Source organism: Takifugu flavidus, chromosome 2 (genome assembly GCF_003711565.1).
Source record: "Takifugu flavidus isolate HTHZ2018 chromosome 2, ASM371156v2, whole genome shotgun sequence".
Classification (NCBI taxonomy): Eukaryota; Metazoa; Chordata; class Actinopteri; order Tetraodontiformes; family Tetraodontidae; genus Takifugu; species Takifugu flavidus.
Window position 1 is genome coordinate 6,437,267 of NC_079521.1, and position 21,284 is coordinate 6,458,550.

The following is a 21,284-nucleotide window of genomic DNA, read 5'->3' on the forward strand; positions in this document are numbered from 1 at the left end:
TTATCCTTTTCTAAATCATGACATTCTAAAACACACCTGACATTAAACAGAGAAAATTTAAAGCTGTAGTAAATAATTCAGCACACTTTATTATGCAATGCAAAATCCTGATTTTGCAGTGAGGCTTTTGACATAAAGTAGTTCCGTCATGTTTATTTACCTTTTGGATTTGATTTGTAAGCTGTTGCACAACATCAGCTGTGGTGAGTGATCACAAAACATGCCGCCATCACAGCAGCAGCAGCAGCAGCAAAGATTTACATCTGTAGTCCTTTAGGAAACATCAATGCAGAGAACACCTTTAAAGGAAAGGGCGTTGATGCCTGGGAAGTGACTCTAGTAACATAAAAAACAGGTGAATACACAAAGACTTATTTCTAAGGTGTGATATAAGACAAAAAATTGATTTCCTGTGGTTGCAGTTAAAGCACCACTGTGGCTGTGTGACTTCTCTTACTCTGCACAGCCAGTACCTATAAATAAATCATGTGCGGACGCTGTAGCTTAAACGCATACTGAGGTATCATAATTATCATAGATCAAAAGCTGATGACATTACAGCGTCGGGCCGCTCCGATCCCATGTCAGCTCCGAGGCTGCCCATCTTTATGTTGTTTCATTATTGAGTTATGGCATGCATAATTTAACACCGACAGATATGGATCCATCCATTGAGAGACTCTGGAAAGAACAGGAGGGGGGGTGAGATGATAGAGAGACGGCTGTAGAGTGATAAAAGCTGGGCAGCCTTTTTACATACGTTCAGTCTTTAATTACCACTTTTTTATTCTGATGTCAATTAAGATTCACCATGTGATTTTTCAATTTTAATGGATTTCTGCATTCATTAAGTTGATTTTTATAAACTGATGCTCATCCTTGGCCTTGTGCTCCAGGTTTGCAGCCATTCTCTGAGTACAGCTTCGTGCTTGTGGCCTGCACAGCTGCAGGATGTGGAGCCAGTTCACCATCCACAGGACGCACTCTGCAAGCGTCGCCTGCAGGTAGGAACGCATGAGGCGTCTCTAAATTAGCAGGCATGGACCTCATCAGGTCTTAAACATACCTGTCACAGGTTGGATCTGCTGAAATGTAGCAGTAATGAGCAGCTGTCTGTGTGCGTGATATACACACTCCACAAAACAGTTCTTTGTCTTGGCAAGTAAAATTTAAAAAAACACAAGGTTTATTTCATACACTTTTGTAGTTTTCTCTACGTATTTACACTTATCTTCCATTCACTTCTCCTCCTCTCTTCCCCTCCTATCCTTTTTTATCCTGCTGTGCTTTATCTTAAAACCTTTCACCTCTTTTTTCAGCTCCTCTTTTATTCATTTTCATGATCTCTCACTTCTCTTTACCACCATTTATTAATCTGATTATTTATAGTTGTACATTTAGTTCTGTGTCATTCAACATTTTTCATTTGTTTAATCTCTGTTTAATTACTCTCTTCTTAATTCCTTTTTTTAGACCTCGCTCTATTTGTCCTTTTGTCTTTATCACATTCATTGATCATCATTTTAATTTTCTTATTTTATCTTTATTTTGCACCTAAATGATTTAATTCAGCCGCACAGGATGAGCCAACTGTGACTCTGTTAATTTTTCTATTTTTATTCTAATGCTATGACTGAACGTCTGCGTACCTCCTTATAATTACAATATAATTATAATAATTTTAAAAGTTTTGTCTGACTTTTAGTTTCTTCAATTTGCTGTTTTGGAAATATGCAATGGTCCTGTTTACTGTTTGAGAGATCTGAACACTCGGGTCTTCTTTGGGCCTCTTTAGGTGTTTGGTCGAAGCCCAGACATCTGATAGTGACTACGGCTGTAGTGGAGCTGTACTGGGATCCACCACAGCAGCCTCATGGGCACATCTCCCAGTACAAACTCAAGAGAGATGGTCGGACAGTTTTTACTGGAGACCATGATGACCAGAATTATACAGACACAGGACTCCGACCTCATCGCAGGTTTGTGTTTGTGTTGTTTAATGAGTATATGTTTAATACTTGTACACACACAAACACACACACACACACACACACACACACACAAACAAACATACACATAAAGTTTTCTTTTACAGACATCAGCGAAGCATATCATTTTTTAAGTTGTATTTTTTGCCATTATTAATCTGTTTTTTATTTGGATTTAATCTGTTTTTTATTTGGATTTAATCTGTTTTTTTAATTTGGGTTTCATATTTCTCCCCTATTTTGCCATCTCTGTCTGGCTCATTTCAGCTGTTCTTTATCCCAAATCTATCATCACCTTGCAGTAGCCAAATCACCTGCATGTATGTTTGAAAGAGTAAAGAAGGACAAAATGTGTCCGCTCTGTGTGTGACATTTAATTTTCCCTAATTCCTGATAGTCTGCCAGAAGGCATTCCCATTGCTGACCCTTCTCCTCTCATCACTTGTCTTGCTTTCCTTTCATTTCTCTTTCCTCTTACATCCCCTCCCATCATTTCACTCTCACCTCATTCCCTTCCTCCTTTCCTCCCTTTCCCAATTTAGTCCTGCACCAAAAACTACACAGGGAGCTCCAGCTCCATTATCCATCAGGGATGTGTATGTATGTGTGCACGTGTGCCTGCCTTTTCACCCATGCGTGCACGTGTGTCTTCTTGCATGTGTGCGCACAGACTGCTCAAAGTGGCCATTGATTATTTATGACAATGTTGATTAGCTGTCATTTTGCTTCAGCAGCCCAGGAAGTGTCTAAGATGACGAGAGAATTAACCTATTCCCTCTGGCTGGCCCCACAGGACACAACAGCCACACACACACACACACACACTCTGCCCCACCATTTTACTTTTGATATCCCAAGGTGATGTTTACATTTAAGTAAATATTTTCCAATGATGAAGCGTTCAAATTCATTCTCCCACTGAAACCGTGTGCTAGGCTAAAACTCCCTCTTCATCACACTCACTGTCTGCTTCACTCTTTTCATCATTTTTTTCTCCTTTCTTCCTGGCACCGTAGTCTCGGTGTGGTATATTTATTTTTCCACTCTGCATCAATGAGTACTTTCACAACTGTGCTCTTGCTCACCGCTGAGATGCTAATGGCCTCCGCCCCCGCACAGGAACAATAACACAGCAGCACCGTCTATAAATGCACGCGTGCCGGAGTTTATAGCAAATTAAAGGCTTTTAATGTTAAACGGTGGCACACTTACACAGCTAATGTAAGCTTTAGCACCATCCAGCCATGCGTTCTTAAAAGGGAAATCTATCTTATGATGTCATGGGTGGGAAAAATGCAGTGAGAAAGTGAAAGGAGGATGAAGGAGATGGAAAATGGAGAAAATTTACTTCACATGGTTCTACTGACATAAATACACAGTATTTTACATAAAACTCAGTTCGATAAATTGTCTGTTTCTCATCTGCCTTGTCCTGTTCTGCCATCTTCTCCTAAGGTATGTGTATGAGCTGGAGGCCAGTACAGAAGGTGGGACTGCTGTGAGTGAAAAATATTCAATACAAACGCCGTCGTCCTGCCCCACTGGGATCCAGCCTCCCCACAGTGTGACAGTGTTGGGTCCCCGCTCCGTCTCTCTTGCCTGGACCCCCCCTGGTAAGTATCCATATGATATCTCATCTGTATGTGCTGGCTGTGTAATTTTCAGATGACATATAATGTCAAAAAATAATACCTTTTCTATACCCAGAATTAATTCAAGCTTAAAGAACACATATGAAAAACAGGCAAACTCCCTAAAAAAAAATGTTCACGGTGTTTTGTGATTTAAATATCTTAAATATCAGCCTTTGACACATTTTAACTGTGGTTCTCAGTCACAGTATTAAGCCATAGATGGTTGAAAATAATAACACTCACCACATTTAATTCAGACTTAAGCAAAACTCTGAGTATTTTTCCATTCACCTTCTGGCCTCTCAAGACCTGGACGGACACACATACACAGATTTACAGGAGCATACACTCTGGGCTGAGTTTCATGCTTATGGGGCAGTGATTGTCTGCCCCAGCCCATCTATCATTGACTATTACTCTCTCATTAGGCTGATTTCCTATCTCAGAAACCTCTTATAGGTCCAACTAGCAAAGACAATTCACTCTGTCGTATGTGTGTATGTCTTTCCTTTGAGTATATTTGTGTTTATGCATGCATTTTTTACAGTTTTGTGTGGATTTATGTGTGTGTGTATGTCACCGTGAAGACATTTCCATAGGCAGGTCTATTCTAGCATCATTATGGGTTGATTGTAAAGGTGAGGAAATATCGTCTGGGTTCTCACGCTTGGTTAACTCCCTGAGCCCGGAGACTGGAGCGATTTTGACTTGGGTGTATGAGCTTATGCGTTCCCACCAGCAGTGTCTGTGATAGGAGGTCTGTGTGTGTGTACATGCGCGTGTGTTTGTATCTTCATATGCATACATTGACTGCAAAAGCCCTGGCGTATGGCTATTAAAAAGACATTTACTCAAGGATCAATTCCTCCATCCCTCTGTGTGTGGGTGTGTGTCTGTGTGTACTTGCGTAGTGAGGACAGGAATACATATTTTACCTGCAAAGTGAGGACATTTTGTCTGGTCCCTATAACATCACTGGTGTGTTTGTGAGTTAAGACTTGGTTTTAAGGTCGAGCTTCTAATCGGGTTAATGCATTTTGTCAATGAGATTCCTCACAAAGATAGAAATACAAACAGGTGTTTGTGTGAGAGACTCAGAGAAAGAAGCCTATTGTGACAGTGTCACAAGTGTGCACAAAAAACTCCATGTCCTGAAGTGAGAAGCGTGTGTCTGGCATGTGTGTCTGCGTGCATATGTGAGTTGGGGTGAATAATTGAAGTCTTTCATTTGTCTGGTAATCAGTTCGTTCTCGAGATATCCAGAGTTCATGAATGTTGAATAACCCATCACAATGCAGTTGGCCTGAATTATGGAAAACCTCCGGTGAGAATATTAACAAGTCAAGTCAAGGTGTGCGTGTGTGTGTGTGTGTGTGTGTGTGTGTGTGTGTATGTGTGTGTGTGTGTGTGTGTGTGTATACAGAGTACATTTGTGTGATTTTAACTGAGACCCTAGTGGCAGGATTGTGGCATAAACTGGAAGTTATAAGTCAAATGGACAGAGGTGTACTTCCAATCGTACACTCTATTTTCTAATAGTTATTTGTGTAAAGATGAAATATTGAAGCACTATATGAAGACAAGATGCACCGAGTCGACCTCTGTTGGGTTTAGGTGGGCATGGCTTCTAGCTTTTATTTTCCTCTAAGTAAGGACGGTAAACTCATGTCTGCACTCCAGGATTTGTACAGAATAAAAACTTTCCAACTTTGATTAAACTATTCTGGAAATAAAATGTTGCTATTTGATTGTCTGTACAATTGTGTCTTCCTGATTCCTACAGCTCAGCTTGATGACAGCCAGCCGGTAAACTACAGAGTCCTGTTGAATCCAGGAAGTGACATGTCTGAGATCCACCATGCTGGACTAGACCTGCAGCTCACTGTGAGGGCTCTACAGCCATTCAGCAACTACCTCATCAGAGTACAGGCCTGTCAGACAGGTAACTGTAGATTTGTCATTAGATTTACTACAGTTTACTATGAACACAATTGGTCTAGCTCCATAAAACAAAGACTCTAAAATAGACAAACAGCTCTCTCATTGTTCATTAAAATGAACAACGGGTGAGTTCATTGGACACTGTTGATCATGTTTAATATGTTTTTACCATCTAAAAATCCTAAACAATTCACATAAACCAGCTATGTATTTTTTCCTTTTGATGCAAAGAAAGCAAATGGACTGAATGTGTGTTTTATAAATGTGTGTATTATGGCAACTTCCATCTCATTCCCTGCAGAAGGTTGTGGAGTAGGAAAAGGGGTGTACGTTCAAACCTTAGAGGACGTGCCAGAAGGTCTGTTACCACCCAGGATAACAGCAGCAGGAGCCAGTGTCCTGGAGGTCTACTGGTCACCACCCAGTAAACCCAATGGACTCATCACATCCTACCACATCTATAGGTAACACACAACACAATATAGCCATTTTAAAGCCATTGTGTATTTTAGAAGTTTAAACTGAAACATTTAAAGTATTTATAAGTACTTTTTTAATTAAATTAAAGTTGATCACACACACACACCATGTGCTTAATCTGTGCGTTAATTTCAAATGCATATTTTATCTCTACCTTCAGGAGCAGAAAAGTTTTTGAAATGGAGTCCACTCGTGGACGTGTGCATCCACGCGGGTGTAGTAATGCCTTCTGAAGGTCACGGTCCGCTTGTTGATCAAAGAGTGTGTGATCTGTATGCAGGCTCAGACCAGACTAAGCCCTTTAAGTCCTCAGGAAACACACATTAGCATAGCAGTGAACACACACACACCTGGCACGATCAGACCCAAGCAAGCCAGGACTTGGATAAAATAGGAAATTCTCCCTCTCCTTCTGTCTGTCACACACACATACGCTCACAGACTCTCTCTCTCTCTCTCTCTCACACACACACACACACACACACACACCTGACATCCAGCATTATCGCAGACAAAGAGGCTTAGCAAGACATTAGGTTGCTTGCATCAGCTAGTGACTCACACACAAAGTTTAAGACGTGATGTTACATTTTTTTATTCCAACTACAGACAAACTACTTAGTTTTGCACTTTGTTTTATTGCACTAATGCAAAAACTGAGAGACAATAAACAAATAGATATCCATATTTATGTTTTTTTTTATAATGATTTACAATTGTATCCCAATGAACACAACCTTCAAAGTAATGGTTTAACTTGTGTAATAAGTGATGAATGATGACGGTTGATGCATCGCAGGAAGGTTCTGACAGCGTTCCCTCCTATCCCAGTTTTGTTTCAACCTTTTAAAAGTCATGCCAGTTTAAATTCCGGTTGACACCCCTGAACGGGGAACTGACTCATAATGGGGATGTGTTCGCGTGCGTCACGTGGTGGAGACCCCGGGTTGAATGTCATTGTTTGTTCTTCTGAATAGCTGAACCACATTTATGTTCTGTTTTAGGCGTCCAATGGAAACGGAGGAAGAGCTGCTGGTTTTCATCTGGTCCAGTGGGCCACTTGAATTTTTTGATGCCAGCCCAGTCCTGCAACCTTTTAGCTACTTTCAGTACCGAGTCCGCGCCCAAAACTCCAAAGGCTCAGTTCTGAGTCAGTGGGCTTCTGCACGAACTTTGCAGGCAAAGCCTAAAAATATGCCCGCTCCCACTGGCACGCCCACCGGTGAGTTATGGTTGTGTTGATCTGTGCGTGCTCTCAAAAACTCCCTCATAATGTGCTCACTGACAGGTGCATACTCGGCTCATCTGAAATGGAGTCCACCACAACAGCCCAACGGTGTGATTTCCCGTCACCGTCTGGTGTACAGAAAACACCAGCAGGACCCAACACTGAACTCAACGGCTGTTGCCGCCCTCACCGTAGAGGTAAAGAGTCAGGAGAACATCTACCACTACCATTACACCAAAGGGAGGTTTTCTTTTGGTGTTGGTGTTGTTTTTTGTCATTGAAGGCCCTACACACATATGCAAAAACACGCACACCCTGTACGGTAGCAGATGTACAAATATGTACTGCATGCACGCACTCAGTCTATGCATTGTTTTAATTATCATTGCATTCTGTTTGAAGTAGTTCATACAAAGCTACTGTGGGATACTCATCAAAATCCTGTGCACATACATGCATGCATCCACTCTCGCAGCTCAGTCTCCTGGAGAAACCAAATCATGATCAGACAAGATAAATCGAGGCTCAAAGATGTAGAGAGTTGAATTAAAAGGAGCCAAACACATTTATACACAGAAAATGAATGAGGGTGCAAGTGAAACAATAAGATTGGGGCAGGATAGAGTGATAGAGAGAGCAGGCAGGAAAGTGAGAGGAAGAAAGGAGGAAGAGGTAACAGATCTATATTCTGGCCATACAAGTGGCCTCTTCTCCCTCATTGACCTTTGGCTTGTCACTCATAATTAATACAGGATGTAAATGGAGACCTTTCACCCTCTCATTGATATGGAACACTCTGCATTTGTGTGCGTGAGCGTGTGTTTGTGTATGTGTAAGAGGTTCATTGACATGGCAGAGACTTAATTTATAGATGGTCATTTGTCACAGCGTTCCCTCCACCACACACACATTCTGTCATTAAAGGGATACAAAGAAAGCCAGAATGTTGAAGTTCAGACTTGGCTGCACCCTGCAGGAGTGGATGCAGTCACACCTTCAACCATCAGTCAGTCAGTCTGACAATTATATGAACACGACAAATAAATGTGATGCAGGCCATGAATCAGTAACACTCCCATTGACTTGGGGAAAAGCAAATCAGGCCCAAAATCCTGAATAACATCATAGTTTATGTCGAGTTTTACTTTCCCAGCCTGTAGTTCAGTTGCTTGACTTCATCTTCCTTCATGTTGTCCTCACCTCAAGATAACCCTCTGGAATAAAGTCTCTCCTTCATTCATTGTCATCCAGTGGTTAGCATAGTTCCTCCTGTTATGACCTTTGCCTCATGTTTTGGGAAGCGCTTGGCCTTTTCAATGGATGCTGGGTCAGAACATTTGGCCTCAGTGAGCGGCAATCTTCTTTGATCATAGATCAGACAGAGGTTAAGGGGCTCTGTTGATTTGAGAATATCATATCAATATTAAATATGTGAGTGTGTAACACATGGTGGCTTAAAGTATGTGAGGCATATGGATGGATCTACGTATAGTGCCTAACCCACCATTTACTCCTGATCAGTTGCATCTCTGCCCAAACACAGACATGAACAGCTTTGGCTGGCGGGGCTTTCCTCACTATGTTAGGTTTGTTCATCTACACCAACAGAGCTCTGCTGCTTTGTCTCTTTGTCATCTTTTCTTTCATTTCAACAATTCTCTTTGTTTTTCTGCTTCTCCTCCTTCATTCACATCCATTCTGTTCCTATTCATATCTTCCTTCCTCCTCTGTTTTCTCTTCCCTCTATCTCTCTCTCCCTCTTGCTTTTCCGAGGGTATTTTTTAAACAATGTGTCCTTCATGTACGGTTGGTTACGGGGTGTACAGAAGGACATCATTAGCGCTGGTGGTTAAGCTGTAATTTACACCATTACCGAGGTAGGGGCCATTTTTATTGCCTAGTAAATTTCAGCTCTGAAATATTTAGACCATATGGCTCAATTTGTGTAATAACCTTAATTTCCAAGCACCCTTCAGCTCCCTTCAGTGCCGGCTGTTGTTGGCGGATGGCGGAATGGTGTGTGTACACATTCTATGTGTGTGTGCAGTTTGGGGTTTGGAGCACACAGGCACATTCGCGTGCACAAACACACATACACATACACACACACACACACACACACATCATACGTATAACCTCGTACATACACATTGCACACCCTTACACATGATTCCGCAGTTTCATTCATTCATTTCCTTTCTGTGTCACACATACACACACACACACACGTATGTATGTATGCATGGTGGTTGCAGATTAATAGGATGTCAGCTTGTGTTTGGGCGAGGGAGCGTCAGGCATCGGCCAGATGGTTGTCAGGGATGATGACTGTCAGGGGTCCTGCTCTGATCAATGGGATGTATTAATACATCACATTCACACATCCACACACATCCAAATATGTTATATACAGACAAAAATACATATAACTACACAAAGTAAGAACACATGCATGCAAACATGGTCTGAGCAGCAATCCCGAGGGCCTTGGTGTAACATCTGGAAGAGCCAGGGGAGGGAGGAGAGGACAGAAAGACAACGATGGAGGAAGAAGGAGATGGAAGGTGCTGGGAGAAGAGATAAATATGGTAACTGGGAAAAAAAGGATGGAATATGGATAAGGAGCACAGAAAGGAAGAGGTTATAAAGAAGGAATGCAGGTGAGAAAACAAGAAAACTAAATTCTATGACTTGGACGGAGAGGGGGAATATAATTTAAAGGAAGTGATGGCATCAGAATGTAAGAAAAGTAAACTGACAGCATTGTTTGAGCGACTAACATGACTCTCCAAAATGTGTAAATTGTGAATTTGCGTTGGTGTTTGAGAATGTGTGTGTGCCAGGCCACGGGGCAGACCGCCTGCGCTTCATACCCTCATTCTGTCCGATCGCCATGACGACCCCATTAATCAGCCAAGCTGGCAAAAAGCAGGGTTCCCAGCCCGGTCTGGGATCAATACACACATTCGCACATACCAACTGGACACAGATAACCTTACATTCATGAAGCCAAATCCAAAAGTAGGAAAGTGTTATATAAACATAACAGAAAGAGAACAGAAATATTAATGCTTTAACATCCTTCAGATCCACCCATTTTTTCACCTCCAGTGTCAGAAACATGTTTAGATTATAATGATAAAAGGCTGATTAATTATGCGGAATCCTTAAAAATCATCTACTCATCCAGTTCGGAGGCAGCCCGTCCTGCAAATATCAAACATGTCTACACTTTCTTGTTGGGGAGGGTTTACTTATATCCTTTCCCTCTTTGTTTTGTTTTTCCTACAAAATCAGGTGCACACAAGAGTGGCCTGCTAAAGATGTAATTAATTCTGTTTTTCCCTCGAATCATATCCAATTACGGGTGTTTCTGTGACAACTCGCGTCTCTGTGGGATCATCACTACAGGCAGGTGTGGTTTCTGGCTGACTGCTCTAATGTGTGCTCTTGGAGGACTATAACATTAAAACCAGTTTAAATTGTCCTTACATCAGTGGTGTCCTGGGATTAAACTAACAGACAAAAAGTGCAACAGAGAGAAAATAAAAGTTTTTATGAGCAGTTTCGATCAAGTGAGATGGGTTCTCAGGCTTACTGTTGCTTTTAAACCTGAGCTAACATCCTGTTCAGTTTTTATATCTGCACCATTTAACCACTGAAGACACAGAAGTGGTCAAAGAAAGAGAAATCAAAAGGCTTTGCCCTTCCTCTCGTGGCCTCCTTCAAAAAACGAGGAAGACAAAGGAGTGGAGACGAAAGAAAGAAGAGCAGCGCTGAGTGTAGGTTGGGAGGGGTAAAGAGGTTGAGAGGGGAAGGGGAGACAGGTGAAGAGAGGAAGGAAGAACTACAGAAGAGAATAAGAAGAGACTGATGTGGAGTTCATTAGGACTCCGGCCTATCACACCCTTTCGTTAGAGGTCTCTCAATCTGATTGGAGGACCCTCAGCATTTTGCATAAACAGCCAAATAATCAGTCCGCAACAGTCTCATCGTTTCTCTCAACTCCTCCTTCTGTCTTTTCTTCCTGCTCATCCCTTCCTCTGTCACATCTCACTTGGGTTTTCTCTAGCTCTGTCACAAATTACAGTTTTTATGTTTTGCTCACCCACCATCCTCATGCTCTTTCTGTCCCTAGCTCACTTTTTCAAGTGACTTTAGACTCTCCTTCTTCTTCTTCGTCTTCTTCTTTGCTCTCTCTTCATGCTCCTTCTCAGTCTCTCTCTCACACACACACACACATGCGTGCGCACTCCTTTGCAGTAATGAGAGGTTGTGTGTTATTGTGTGTCTATCGGTGAAGGGGCCACACCATCCAGTGGAGTGCTCTCCACTCTAAAAGGCTGTTTAGTGTTGCATCTGTGGTATGATGGTCATCACTTTAGAGGAATGCTGAGTGTGTGGGAGAAAATAAAGATCTTATTTTGTGATGATAGAGGGGAGAAAGAGAGGAAAAGGCTACTCGCCTGATTCATTGTGTGGGTACAAGTTAACAATGAATAATACATTTTATTTATTGAGCGATCTTTTATGTTTGTTCATCAGCTAAAAATGGTCTGTTTCTGGCTGTTGACCTCACCAGCCTGAAGTGACGCAGACCTGATGTTTACCTCTATGTTTGAGATGTGTTCCTAGAGTGAAATATGTATCCAGGTCGCATCTGCAGTGCAGGAAAAATGAGAAAAGCCTCTTTGCGGCTAACTGGGTATTGGAATTAAAGCAGCTGAAATGTTTTTGGATTTCTTCCTCTATCACAAACAGACGTGTTCTCTCCCACTTGTTCTCCAGGAGAACCTGAATGTCTTGATGTCATATCAACATGTGTTTCAGAAGATTGACACATTCCTATAATAGTCACATGAAAATGTACTTACAGTTAGGTATGTGACCTGTCCTGACATGAACTCATCTACTCCAAAAAATCTGAATTTGGGGATTATAATGGGAATGTAGATATTGTGCTCAACAACCTTACAAAACACCCACAGCCATGATTTACATATTTGATTTAGTGTTATTATTCTGTTTGCAGTTGTATTAGTACCAAACCAAACTGATCGATTATATAATTTCCTAAAAATGTATATGTAGTTTTAGCAAAAAAAAAAAAAACCTGCCATAATTGGTCCTTTGGGCTTTTAAAACACACACAGACACGCACATAAAAACCACACACATATGCAGATAGGCAAGCTAAATATGCTCTTCCTGGGGTCCCGAGCCGCCAAAGTCAATCATGGCAGTCGGTGTGAAGTGGGCATGCCTGGTCCAGACCCCTGCAGTCCCGCTCTTTGTCTGTGATGGCCGCAGACAAAACATGTCTAATGGCACTCTGTGTGTCCATGGGTGTGTGTGCATGTGACGTGAATGTCTGTACATGTCGCTGATTTTCTAACGCATGATGACTAACAGGGACACTCGCTCCCTTTTGCAAAAGGACATGGGGCAATAGTTGCAGCAGCACCAAATTTGGCCTGGGCACATAAACATGCGCACACTTGGCATGAGGCATGAGAGTGCAGCATGTGGTGCACTGGCTCACCTCAGAAACCTCTGAAAACAATTACTGCTCTCACAGGGCTGGTCAGGTCACAGCTTGCACTAATGGACTGGACTAAGGAATTGATTTAAATTGATAAAAATGTGTTGAAATGAGGTGATACGCGCTGAACTGTATTGATCTGAGCGGAGTGATAATGAATCATTCCTGATCAAAGCATGTTTCCCCCACACACTGGTTAAGACACATAAGTAGAATGCAAAGCAGAGTGCTGCTTTCTTATCTCAGCAAGACTTAATGTGACAGAGCAGAGAGGCCAAAAGGAGCCTGTGGGGAGAAGCATCCCTGAGGAACACCAGTTGGAGCCCGTTCACCTGCTTGTGTATATATGTGTGAGAGAGAAAGTGTGAGAAACAAAGAGAGAGACACAGGTGTGTGTGTGTGTGTGTTGTGTGTGTGTGTGTGTGTGGTGTGTGTGTGTGTGTGGTGTGTGTGTGTGTGTGTGTGTGTGTGTGTGTGTGTGTAGCCATATGCTAATGTTGGTCCTTCCCTCTGCGGGGCCCAGTGCTTGGGCCATTGTGAGATAATCAGCATAATTATTTTGACAAATACACATGGTTATTCTTAATTAGTATCACACACTGTCCCCGCGGCCACACCCTGCCTTTCCACCTGAATATCACACAAACTCCACTGTGCAGTTGCACACACATAAACACGGTGCATCCAGATGAGGGGCTGTTAGCTGAAAATACACAGATAATATGAGTTAAGATATTACTGTACTTTTTAAAATAAATGCTTCCTCACCTTTTATATACTACATATGCAGGAACATACTCATGCTGTCCAGAGGACCCCTGCTGTGGATCGGCTCATACACCAAAGAAAAGGCAGAATGAGGAAAAAAGATTGAATAGATTGCTTCCTTGCCCTCGATGCTAAATTTTGTTGAAATGTGTAAGATCTGAAGGTTCTTTAATGTATAAATTAGTAAGTTCTCATCCCATTTCTCCTCTTTATATCATGGTCTCTCTCCCTCCATTTTTCTCTCTCTCTGACTTTCTCTAAACCTGCAAAATATTCCTGTTTTCTCTGTTCCCTTTCTTTCTTTGGTACCATCATCCTTTGCCTGTATGCATCTGGCATGATCAACTTTATTTTTGGTGGATTTTTCCTTTCCGCATTCATATTTTATCTTCTGGTTTAATTTTAGTTTCTTTTATTTTCAAATTTTCTTTACAAAAACACAAAAATCACATAAACACAGTAATGTAAAAGGAGCACCTGGCCGAAATATCGTAGGGACATATGTTGTAAATGCTTGTTTGTAAGTTGCCTCAGCACTTTTGCGTCAAATTGGTGCTAAACAAATGAATTATGTATCCACACTAAAGCTGCAATTTAATATCTCTGTTTAATCTTTCATGCAGGGACATGGTGGAATATACATCAAGTACAAATATAGCATAAAGGAGCATTACAAATCCAGTTCCAGCTGTGTGGATGGAAGTTTTTATATTGTCTGTATTATTCATATCATTACCTCTCTGGCTTGTATAACATGTGTGTTATAAAACACCACAAAAATGTTGCTTGTCTCTGTGCAGATGTGTTTGCATTAAACAGAAACAGTACTGAGGGAGCTGTTAACGTAATGTAATTGTCGTGTGTTTTAGTGGTGCACCGTTTCATCCCCTCACATTTGGGTGTGTGTGTGTGTGCGCGCGTGAGTACTTAACAATGAAGCTGAGGTGGTGAATTTCATAGCGCTTGATTGCCGAGCGTGAGTGTGCGTCTGTGTCTGTGCCTGTGCGTGTTTGTGTGTGAGAGGAGGCTGTTAACGCGGAGCATTTCCATGGTAAAGTGTTTGAATGTATTGCCATCTAGAGGCGTGTAGCAGAGTCTCCGTGCTCCTATAAAAGCTGCCAGCGCCAGATGCTGCTATTGACAATGTGCATATGTTAACCGCTTTATAGGCCACATGCCTCACATATTTCACTGGCTTTTAAGGTAGAAAGATCTCTCATTCCAGCTCACTTAATCTGTCTCTCCCTTTTGCCACATTTATCTTTTTTCCCCTCTCCCACTTTAGCGTTCTTCCATCTTTTTAATCCATTCCCTCAATCTTTTTCTGTCTCTCCCCCCCAGCCGTCTGTCACTTCCATTTTTATTCCTTCCATCAGACATCAGCTCACTTACCTCCAACTTTTTTCTGTCCTAGTTTCTGAGTCCTAATTCGCATTTACTTTCACTGCTGTTTGCCTTTTTTTTCCTTTTCCACCCCTCCCTCCCTCCGTCCCTCCCTATTTTCTGAGAAGTGCTGTGATTTGCAGGAGGATTTAGCTTGTGTCTAGGTGTCTGGGGGCTTATTAATCCTATTTTACTGTGGATGAAAAACACGTTGGCACGCAGACATGAAAACAGTGAATACATGCATTCCGCTTGTTGTTCAGACGGTTCATCCCCGGTGCCACGATACGGTGATTTGTCAGGGTTTTCATTTGATTCCATTTGAATTGGAGCCTTTTGATCCTTTCACTGCTGCGCTGAACTGGGTTACCAGTTAATCTCTTTTACATAGGCTTGCTTATGTGAAGCCATACATTCCTGAGCATGTTTTTGAAAAATTGCAGACTCAACCTGTAAGGGAAAAAAGGACTTTTGAGTGTGCATTCGCATGCAGCAGCATCATTGTCGCAGCAGTTTTAAAGCTCACGGTCAAGAACATTCACGCAAAGCTACATCCTGGAGCCGAGCGGACCACGCCAGCTTCTTTTCAAACAACACTGTGTCTCTTATCAGTTAGTAAAGTGTATCACACACACTCACACATACTGGCAACGTCTCTGCCAGAGTTCTGGGTTGGGTCCCACTGCCCAAAGCTACTGGCAGACTCTAACCAGCGTGTCTGTGTGTGTGATATGAAAGGATGCATGTGCGACATAAAAACTCAATGTGGAAGCTTTGACTTCATCCATAAGGGACAGCTGTTCGTCTGCCAGGCTCTGTCTGTCTGTCTGCGCCACTTCTCTGGTGTCGACTTAACTCCACCACGGCCGTTTGCTGAAATGGTGATATCACAATTCCCATGTCATGTCGTCCTTGCCTGCTATTGTTTCTTCATTCCTGTTCATTCCCTCTTTTAATGATAACTGCTTGTTATTCATGTAGGATTTGTTTGTGGAACTAATATCCTCTCGCTCTCGTTACACCATACACCCCTCTGTTTCCGTCTCTGCTCTTTTATTGAGCTTCCTTTCAACTCTTTCCCAGTCATTCGTCTGTCTTCCCTCATATCCTATCCCTCTGTTCTTCTATCCTCTCTTTGTTTTTTTCCTGTCCAAAGTCTTATGAATGGCATCTACCTGTTGTCTCTGTTTCTCTCGCAGGGTTCCATCTTTGAAGCCACCATCTATGGTCTTGAACCTTACAGTCAATACAGTTTACAAGTGGAAGCTTTGAACAGTGCAGGTGGGTTGATTATGAACAGTTATGCAAATGAAATAGGGATTAATTATAGCTCCTGGGCAGGACACTGGTAGGTGGTAAATGGAGGAGGGTGAAGACAAATTAGAGGTACTGAAGGATTCATCAGCCCCGATCATCGTTGTTTAACTTCCATTTCCATTTGCTTGGTGTTCCTCAGTCCTCAGTTCTGTCTGCATGTTCCACTTCTGAGTTAAATGAACACCTTTTCAGGTTCGATGATTAGCTGATCATTTGAATCAGAAGCATTGCTTTAAGGTTTTATCACAACATGCAGGGCAAGACCGGCTTCATACTGCAGCCAGAAGTAAAACTCTGTTATATTATGAAATCTCTGGTGAGAGAGCATGCATTAAATTATCACATCATTTTTTAATAAGATCATTTGTCCTGTTTGAGGAACTTGGCAGGTTATAACCTACAAAACAGGTGGAAATTTAAAAAAAAAATATAATTTTTGAGCATCCTCCATTCACTTCACCAAGTAGACATCTGTGTTATGATTTCTTGCATTTAACTATTTACATAATTTTCTTTGTAATTCTTTGCATTTTACCACAAACCACTTTCGGTTGTAGGGGTTAAAATGAAAGATTATTCCTTTGTATTTTCAAGGCAGTTCTAATGATACCAAATAGCCGTGTAGCTTGACCAAAGTTTAACCTTTCAGGCAGCGTGTCCAGTCCATGGGTGGACATCAGGACTCTGGAGGCTTCACCAGCCCACCTAACTAACTTCACAGTGGAGCAGAGAGAGCAGGGCAGGGCCTTACTGTTGAGCTGGGAGCAGCCGAGGACTCCAAATGGCATCATCACGGTACATATTCGGCCAATTTACAACAAAGACTGTTGTAAAACTGTTTTCTTCATGAACAGACATCCTTCCTTTTCCCACCGTTTTCATCCCTTTATTCTCTCTACCTGCATCCTCTTCCTCTTCCTCATCACTTACCAGATGTATCACCTGTACAATGAGGGAAACCTTGAATTCAGTGGACTGTCGCGCAACTTCCTGTTTAGACGTTTGGAGCCCTGGACCATGTATTCTCTGACTCTAGAAGCGTGTACTTCAGCAGGCTGCACGCGCACTTCACCACAGGATATCACCACGGCAGCAGCTCCACCTGCTTCCCAACACCCTCCCAAGCCTCTCTTCATCGGCCCAGACAGCGTGTCACTCTCCTGGTGCCCTCCTACCCAACCCAATGGGCCAATTGGAGAATATTTCTTACTAGGAAGAACACTCTCTGAAGATATAGGGAGAGGAAGAAGTAATGAAGAGGATGTTGAGGATGGCAAGGTTGGTGATGTAATGGTGATGTAACGATCTAAGCTGCTAAGTTGGTCAGATCTGTAGAGCCTCAATCAAGTACAACTACTCTACATCTCATAAATAATAGTTTTTACTAACTGTGTCCAACAGGTGCTGTTCAGAGAATCCTCTCCAGCACACAGCGAAAGCTTCTCATACACGGTGACTGGTCTGCGTCCGTGGACCCGTTATGAGTTCAGCATCCGTGCTCACAACCCTGCTGGCCACACCAGCAGCCCCTGGGTAACTGTGACCACTAAACAAGCCCCTCCGCTTGGTCTAGCCCCACCAACAGTGAGACACCTCAAAGACCAGCCGAGTAAAGTCTGGGTCTCCTGGACACCACCAGTGGAGCCCAATGGCGTTCTTCAGTCCTACAGGATTCAGAGAAACAATGTCAGCTTTTCTTTCAGTTTCGACCCAACTGTCCTCAACTACACAGATGAGGAGCTCCTGCCGTTTTCAAAATATAGGTCTGTTTGTTTGCTTCTAACTCAGCTGGTAATTCATCAGTCTGGTGTTACATTTTTCCTCCTGCTGTTCTTTCTTCAGCTTTGCCATCATAGCCTGCACATCTGAAGGATGCATCACCAGTGGTCACACAAACATCACAACCCTGGAGGCCCCACCTGCCTCAGTGGAACCTCCCAGAGTCAACAGCTTTACGTCCACCAGCATAGACATTTCCTGGAACAAACCACTGACACAGAATGGAGAGGTGACTGAATACCTGCTGAAACTCAACAACCAGGAATCTTATCGTGGGACCGACCAAAACACAGTCTTGTCAGGTCTACGACCTCACACAACATATCAGCTGATTCTTTTAGCTTGCACCAGTGGTGGATGCACAACCAGCACCCCAATATCTACAGTAACAGACGAGGCTCCACCCACTGATCTGCCTGCTCCAAATCTAAAGGTAATTGATTTCAGTGAAAAAACAATCATTAAAGTGTGGCCATTTACAGTGGATATACAGCAAAACAAAGCATACAAAATGTGTACCCATGTCAAAGCATCATATTTTTAGAGTTGGCTCTTGCTCTATGATTCATTGCAGGTAACAGGTCCTGAGTCACTCGAGATTAGCTGGGCTCCACCGGAGCATCCCAATGGCGCCATCACTGGCTATGAACTCCGCAGAGATGGTGAAGTCATCTACGTCGGCACAGAGACACGCTACCATGACTTTTCGCTTTCACCAAATGTACGATACAGTTATACACTCAGGGCCAACAACAGCAAAGGGGCAGCGAGCAGCGTGGCAGCCACCGCAAAGACTCACCCATCAGCTCCGTCTGGCGTCGGTCTGCCAACCCTGACGCCTCTGGGACCAAATGAGGTATACTGTGCTAAACTTCCTCGGACTTACTTTAAATTTAGATTCCAACCAGTTTCATGCAGTTCGCTGTTCGTTTTACCAGGTGAAGGTTTGGTGGAATTCTCCCGCTCGCCCTAATGGAGACATTGTGAGTTATGCTGTGTATCAAAAAGATCCAGTGCAGCTCAGCATCACCAGCACTGTGATCACCCCAGACCAGAGTGGCTTCTCTGACAGACACATCACCCTGCATGGCCTTACGGCCTACCACAGGTCAGTGATAACAGCTTTTTACTGTTCATGTGTTTTTATCAAAGCAACATATTGAGAAAAAAACAGATTTGACCTGTAGAGAATTACATGGGTTTTTTTATGTTAGGTTTCCTTTAGTGAAATACTGAAATAATACATTTTCACTGCTTTGACTGAAAGGGACCACATAAGACAAAGGTCTGACATTACGGCAATGGAGATACTGAAGGTGTGTGAAGGAAAAACTGATGGATGACAAAGAAGGAAACAGAGCGCCATCTCATGGCAACATGAAAAACTTTCAGGCGGCAAATGATAAATCAAGACTGCCCTGTAAACATCTGACTGTAACACCCATGATGATCTTTGTCCCTTCTCCATGCCAACATTTTTTATTCATTTTTTCTGTAAACTCTGATATGCATGTCTTTTTACACAATCTCTGATTATTGTGTTGATTGTGTTTGGAGGTATGAAGTGAGGGTGGAAGCGTGCACGGCACTCGGCTGTTCTTCCAGTGACTGGTCCTCTGTCCTCACTCTGGAGGCTCCCCCTGCTGGACAGTCAGCGCCACTGTTGGACCTCCAGCCTGACACACTCACTGGCCTACAGACTACTTTTTTGGTCACCTGGTCCCCTCCTACTCAGCCAAATGGGAAAGTCCTTCACTATGAGCTGCTCCGCAGACACAACACTGACAACAACACTGGTGACACCACGGTGCTCGTCTACAGGAATATCTCAAGCACTTATAAGGATGAAGCACTCCAACCATACTCCCTGTACCAGTATCAGGTATAGAACTGTGTGTATTGTGGTGTGTTCTTGTTTCAGAAGCAGAATTACTGCAAATACTGCCTTCTTAGTTTTCATCCATATGGCAAATAAGCAGGAACTAAACTTCATAACTATTAATGACATCTGCAGTTACACAACACTGAAAAACAGAGTTCAACGTTAGCGTTTGCTCTAACGTCACTGAAATTTTTAGGCTTCACACATTTAAACTGTGCAGTAAAAGGTTCCGTTGTGCTCAATTTGTTTGATGTGACATGGAGAGATGTCCTGTTTTCATAATGAAATATTTAAACATGCACAGACATTCAATCCAATTAATATATCATTTACATATGCACACAAACACAAAAACCAAGTAATCAGACAGGTGATGGCTCATGATGGCTCTTTCCTAATGCTGTTGCTATGCTACTCACTGGTGTAATAACTGACAGGCCAGTCCTCTGGAAGCAACAATAACATTAACATTCTGCCTGTCAGACATCAAGCTGAGGCCAGAGAACTTGTGTAATTGATTGAGTTTGCCTGATTGTGGTGCCATCTTTATTTACGAGGGTCTTAATTTATGACAGGAGGAGGTAGGGAAGGAGGAGCTTTGGGAGATGACGGGCGGGCAACAGAGCTATTAATCACCAGGTCCTCAGAGCACGCCACTTCCTGATTACCGGCCAGCCAATCGAATTAACAGTTAGCCTCCCTTGGTAACAGAGGGAAAGACCTTTTAATGGTGACCGCTACATGTCCCCTGAGGATTTGTCAGTGGGGGATTGGGAGTGTGAGGACGAGGTGGTGGTACGTGCGCGAGCATGTGATGGTGTTACATGTGTGCACGTAAACATCTCTATAGTAGAAAAAAAATAATGACTACATTTTGTAAGATTAATGTGTTGCATTTCCTGAATCCATGTGTATCCGGGTCGCTCCTCTACCTGACCGGCTATATTTAGCCGACGGTCGGTCTGTGCATGTTTCTGGCTCCCGTGCGTTCGCACTCAGTCGGAGGCGTACACAAGGACGATAAGTCAGTCTAGTTTAGCCCACCACAGTGCAGAGAGAAATCATATTAGGCTAATTACACTGGGTCATAAGCTCCTATTGACAGCTTTATGCTTGGTTTTAATTACTGCCCACTTTCACACAACTTAGCCTCCTCACCCCGGATGAACGCATCTGCCAAGAATCACTCTCGGCCTATCAGAACACTCCAATCCAGCCCACAGCCCAACCATCCAGTAAAAATGCTCAAACACTGTCTGGTAGTTTCCTGAAGTCGTTTGTTGCCATGGCGGCTCTTCTGCTGCCATGGGAGTTAATGGCGTATATTTTTATTTTGTGTCTA

General features: G+C 42.8%; 1 protein-coding gene across 1 annotated transcript in view; it reads left to right on the forward strand.

Annotated features, from left to right (window-relative positions):
- ush2a (Usher syndrome 2A (autosomal recessive, mild)) overlaps nt 1-21,284 on the forward strand; it is a 133,011-nt gene that overhangs the window by 104,877 nt on the left and 6,850 nt on the right. The window contains exons 67-81 of the mRNA XM_057012385.1: nt 897-1,004; nt 1,796-1,979; nt 3,444-3,601; nt 5,406-5,564; nt 5,865-6,027; nt 7,048-7,265; nt 7,332-7,468; nt 16,164-16,245; nt 16,931-17,076; nt 17,215-17,559; nt 17,683-18,044; nt 18,124-18,493; nt 18,635-18,916; nt 18,999-19,168; nt 19,618-19,942. Coding sequence (XP_056868365.1) covers nt 897-1,004; nt 1,796-1,979; nt 3,444-3,601; nt 5,406-5,564; nt 5,865-6,027; nt 7,048-7,265; nt 7,332-7,468; nt 16,164-16,245; nt 16,931-17,076; nt 17,215-17,559; nt 17,683-18,044; nt 18,124-18,493; nt 18,635-18,916; nt 18,999-19,168; nt 19,618-19,942 — 3,209 coding nt within the window. The remainder of the gene's footprint in view (nt 1-896; nt 1,005-1,795; nt 1,980-3,443; nt 3,602-5,405; nt 5,565-5,864; nt 6,028-7,047; nt 7,266-7,331; nt 7,469-16,163; nt 16,246-16,930; nt 17,077-17,214; nt 17,560-17,682; nt 18,045-18,123; nt 18,494-18,634; nt 18,917-18,998; nt 19,169-19,617; nt 19,943-21,284) is intronic.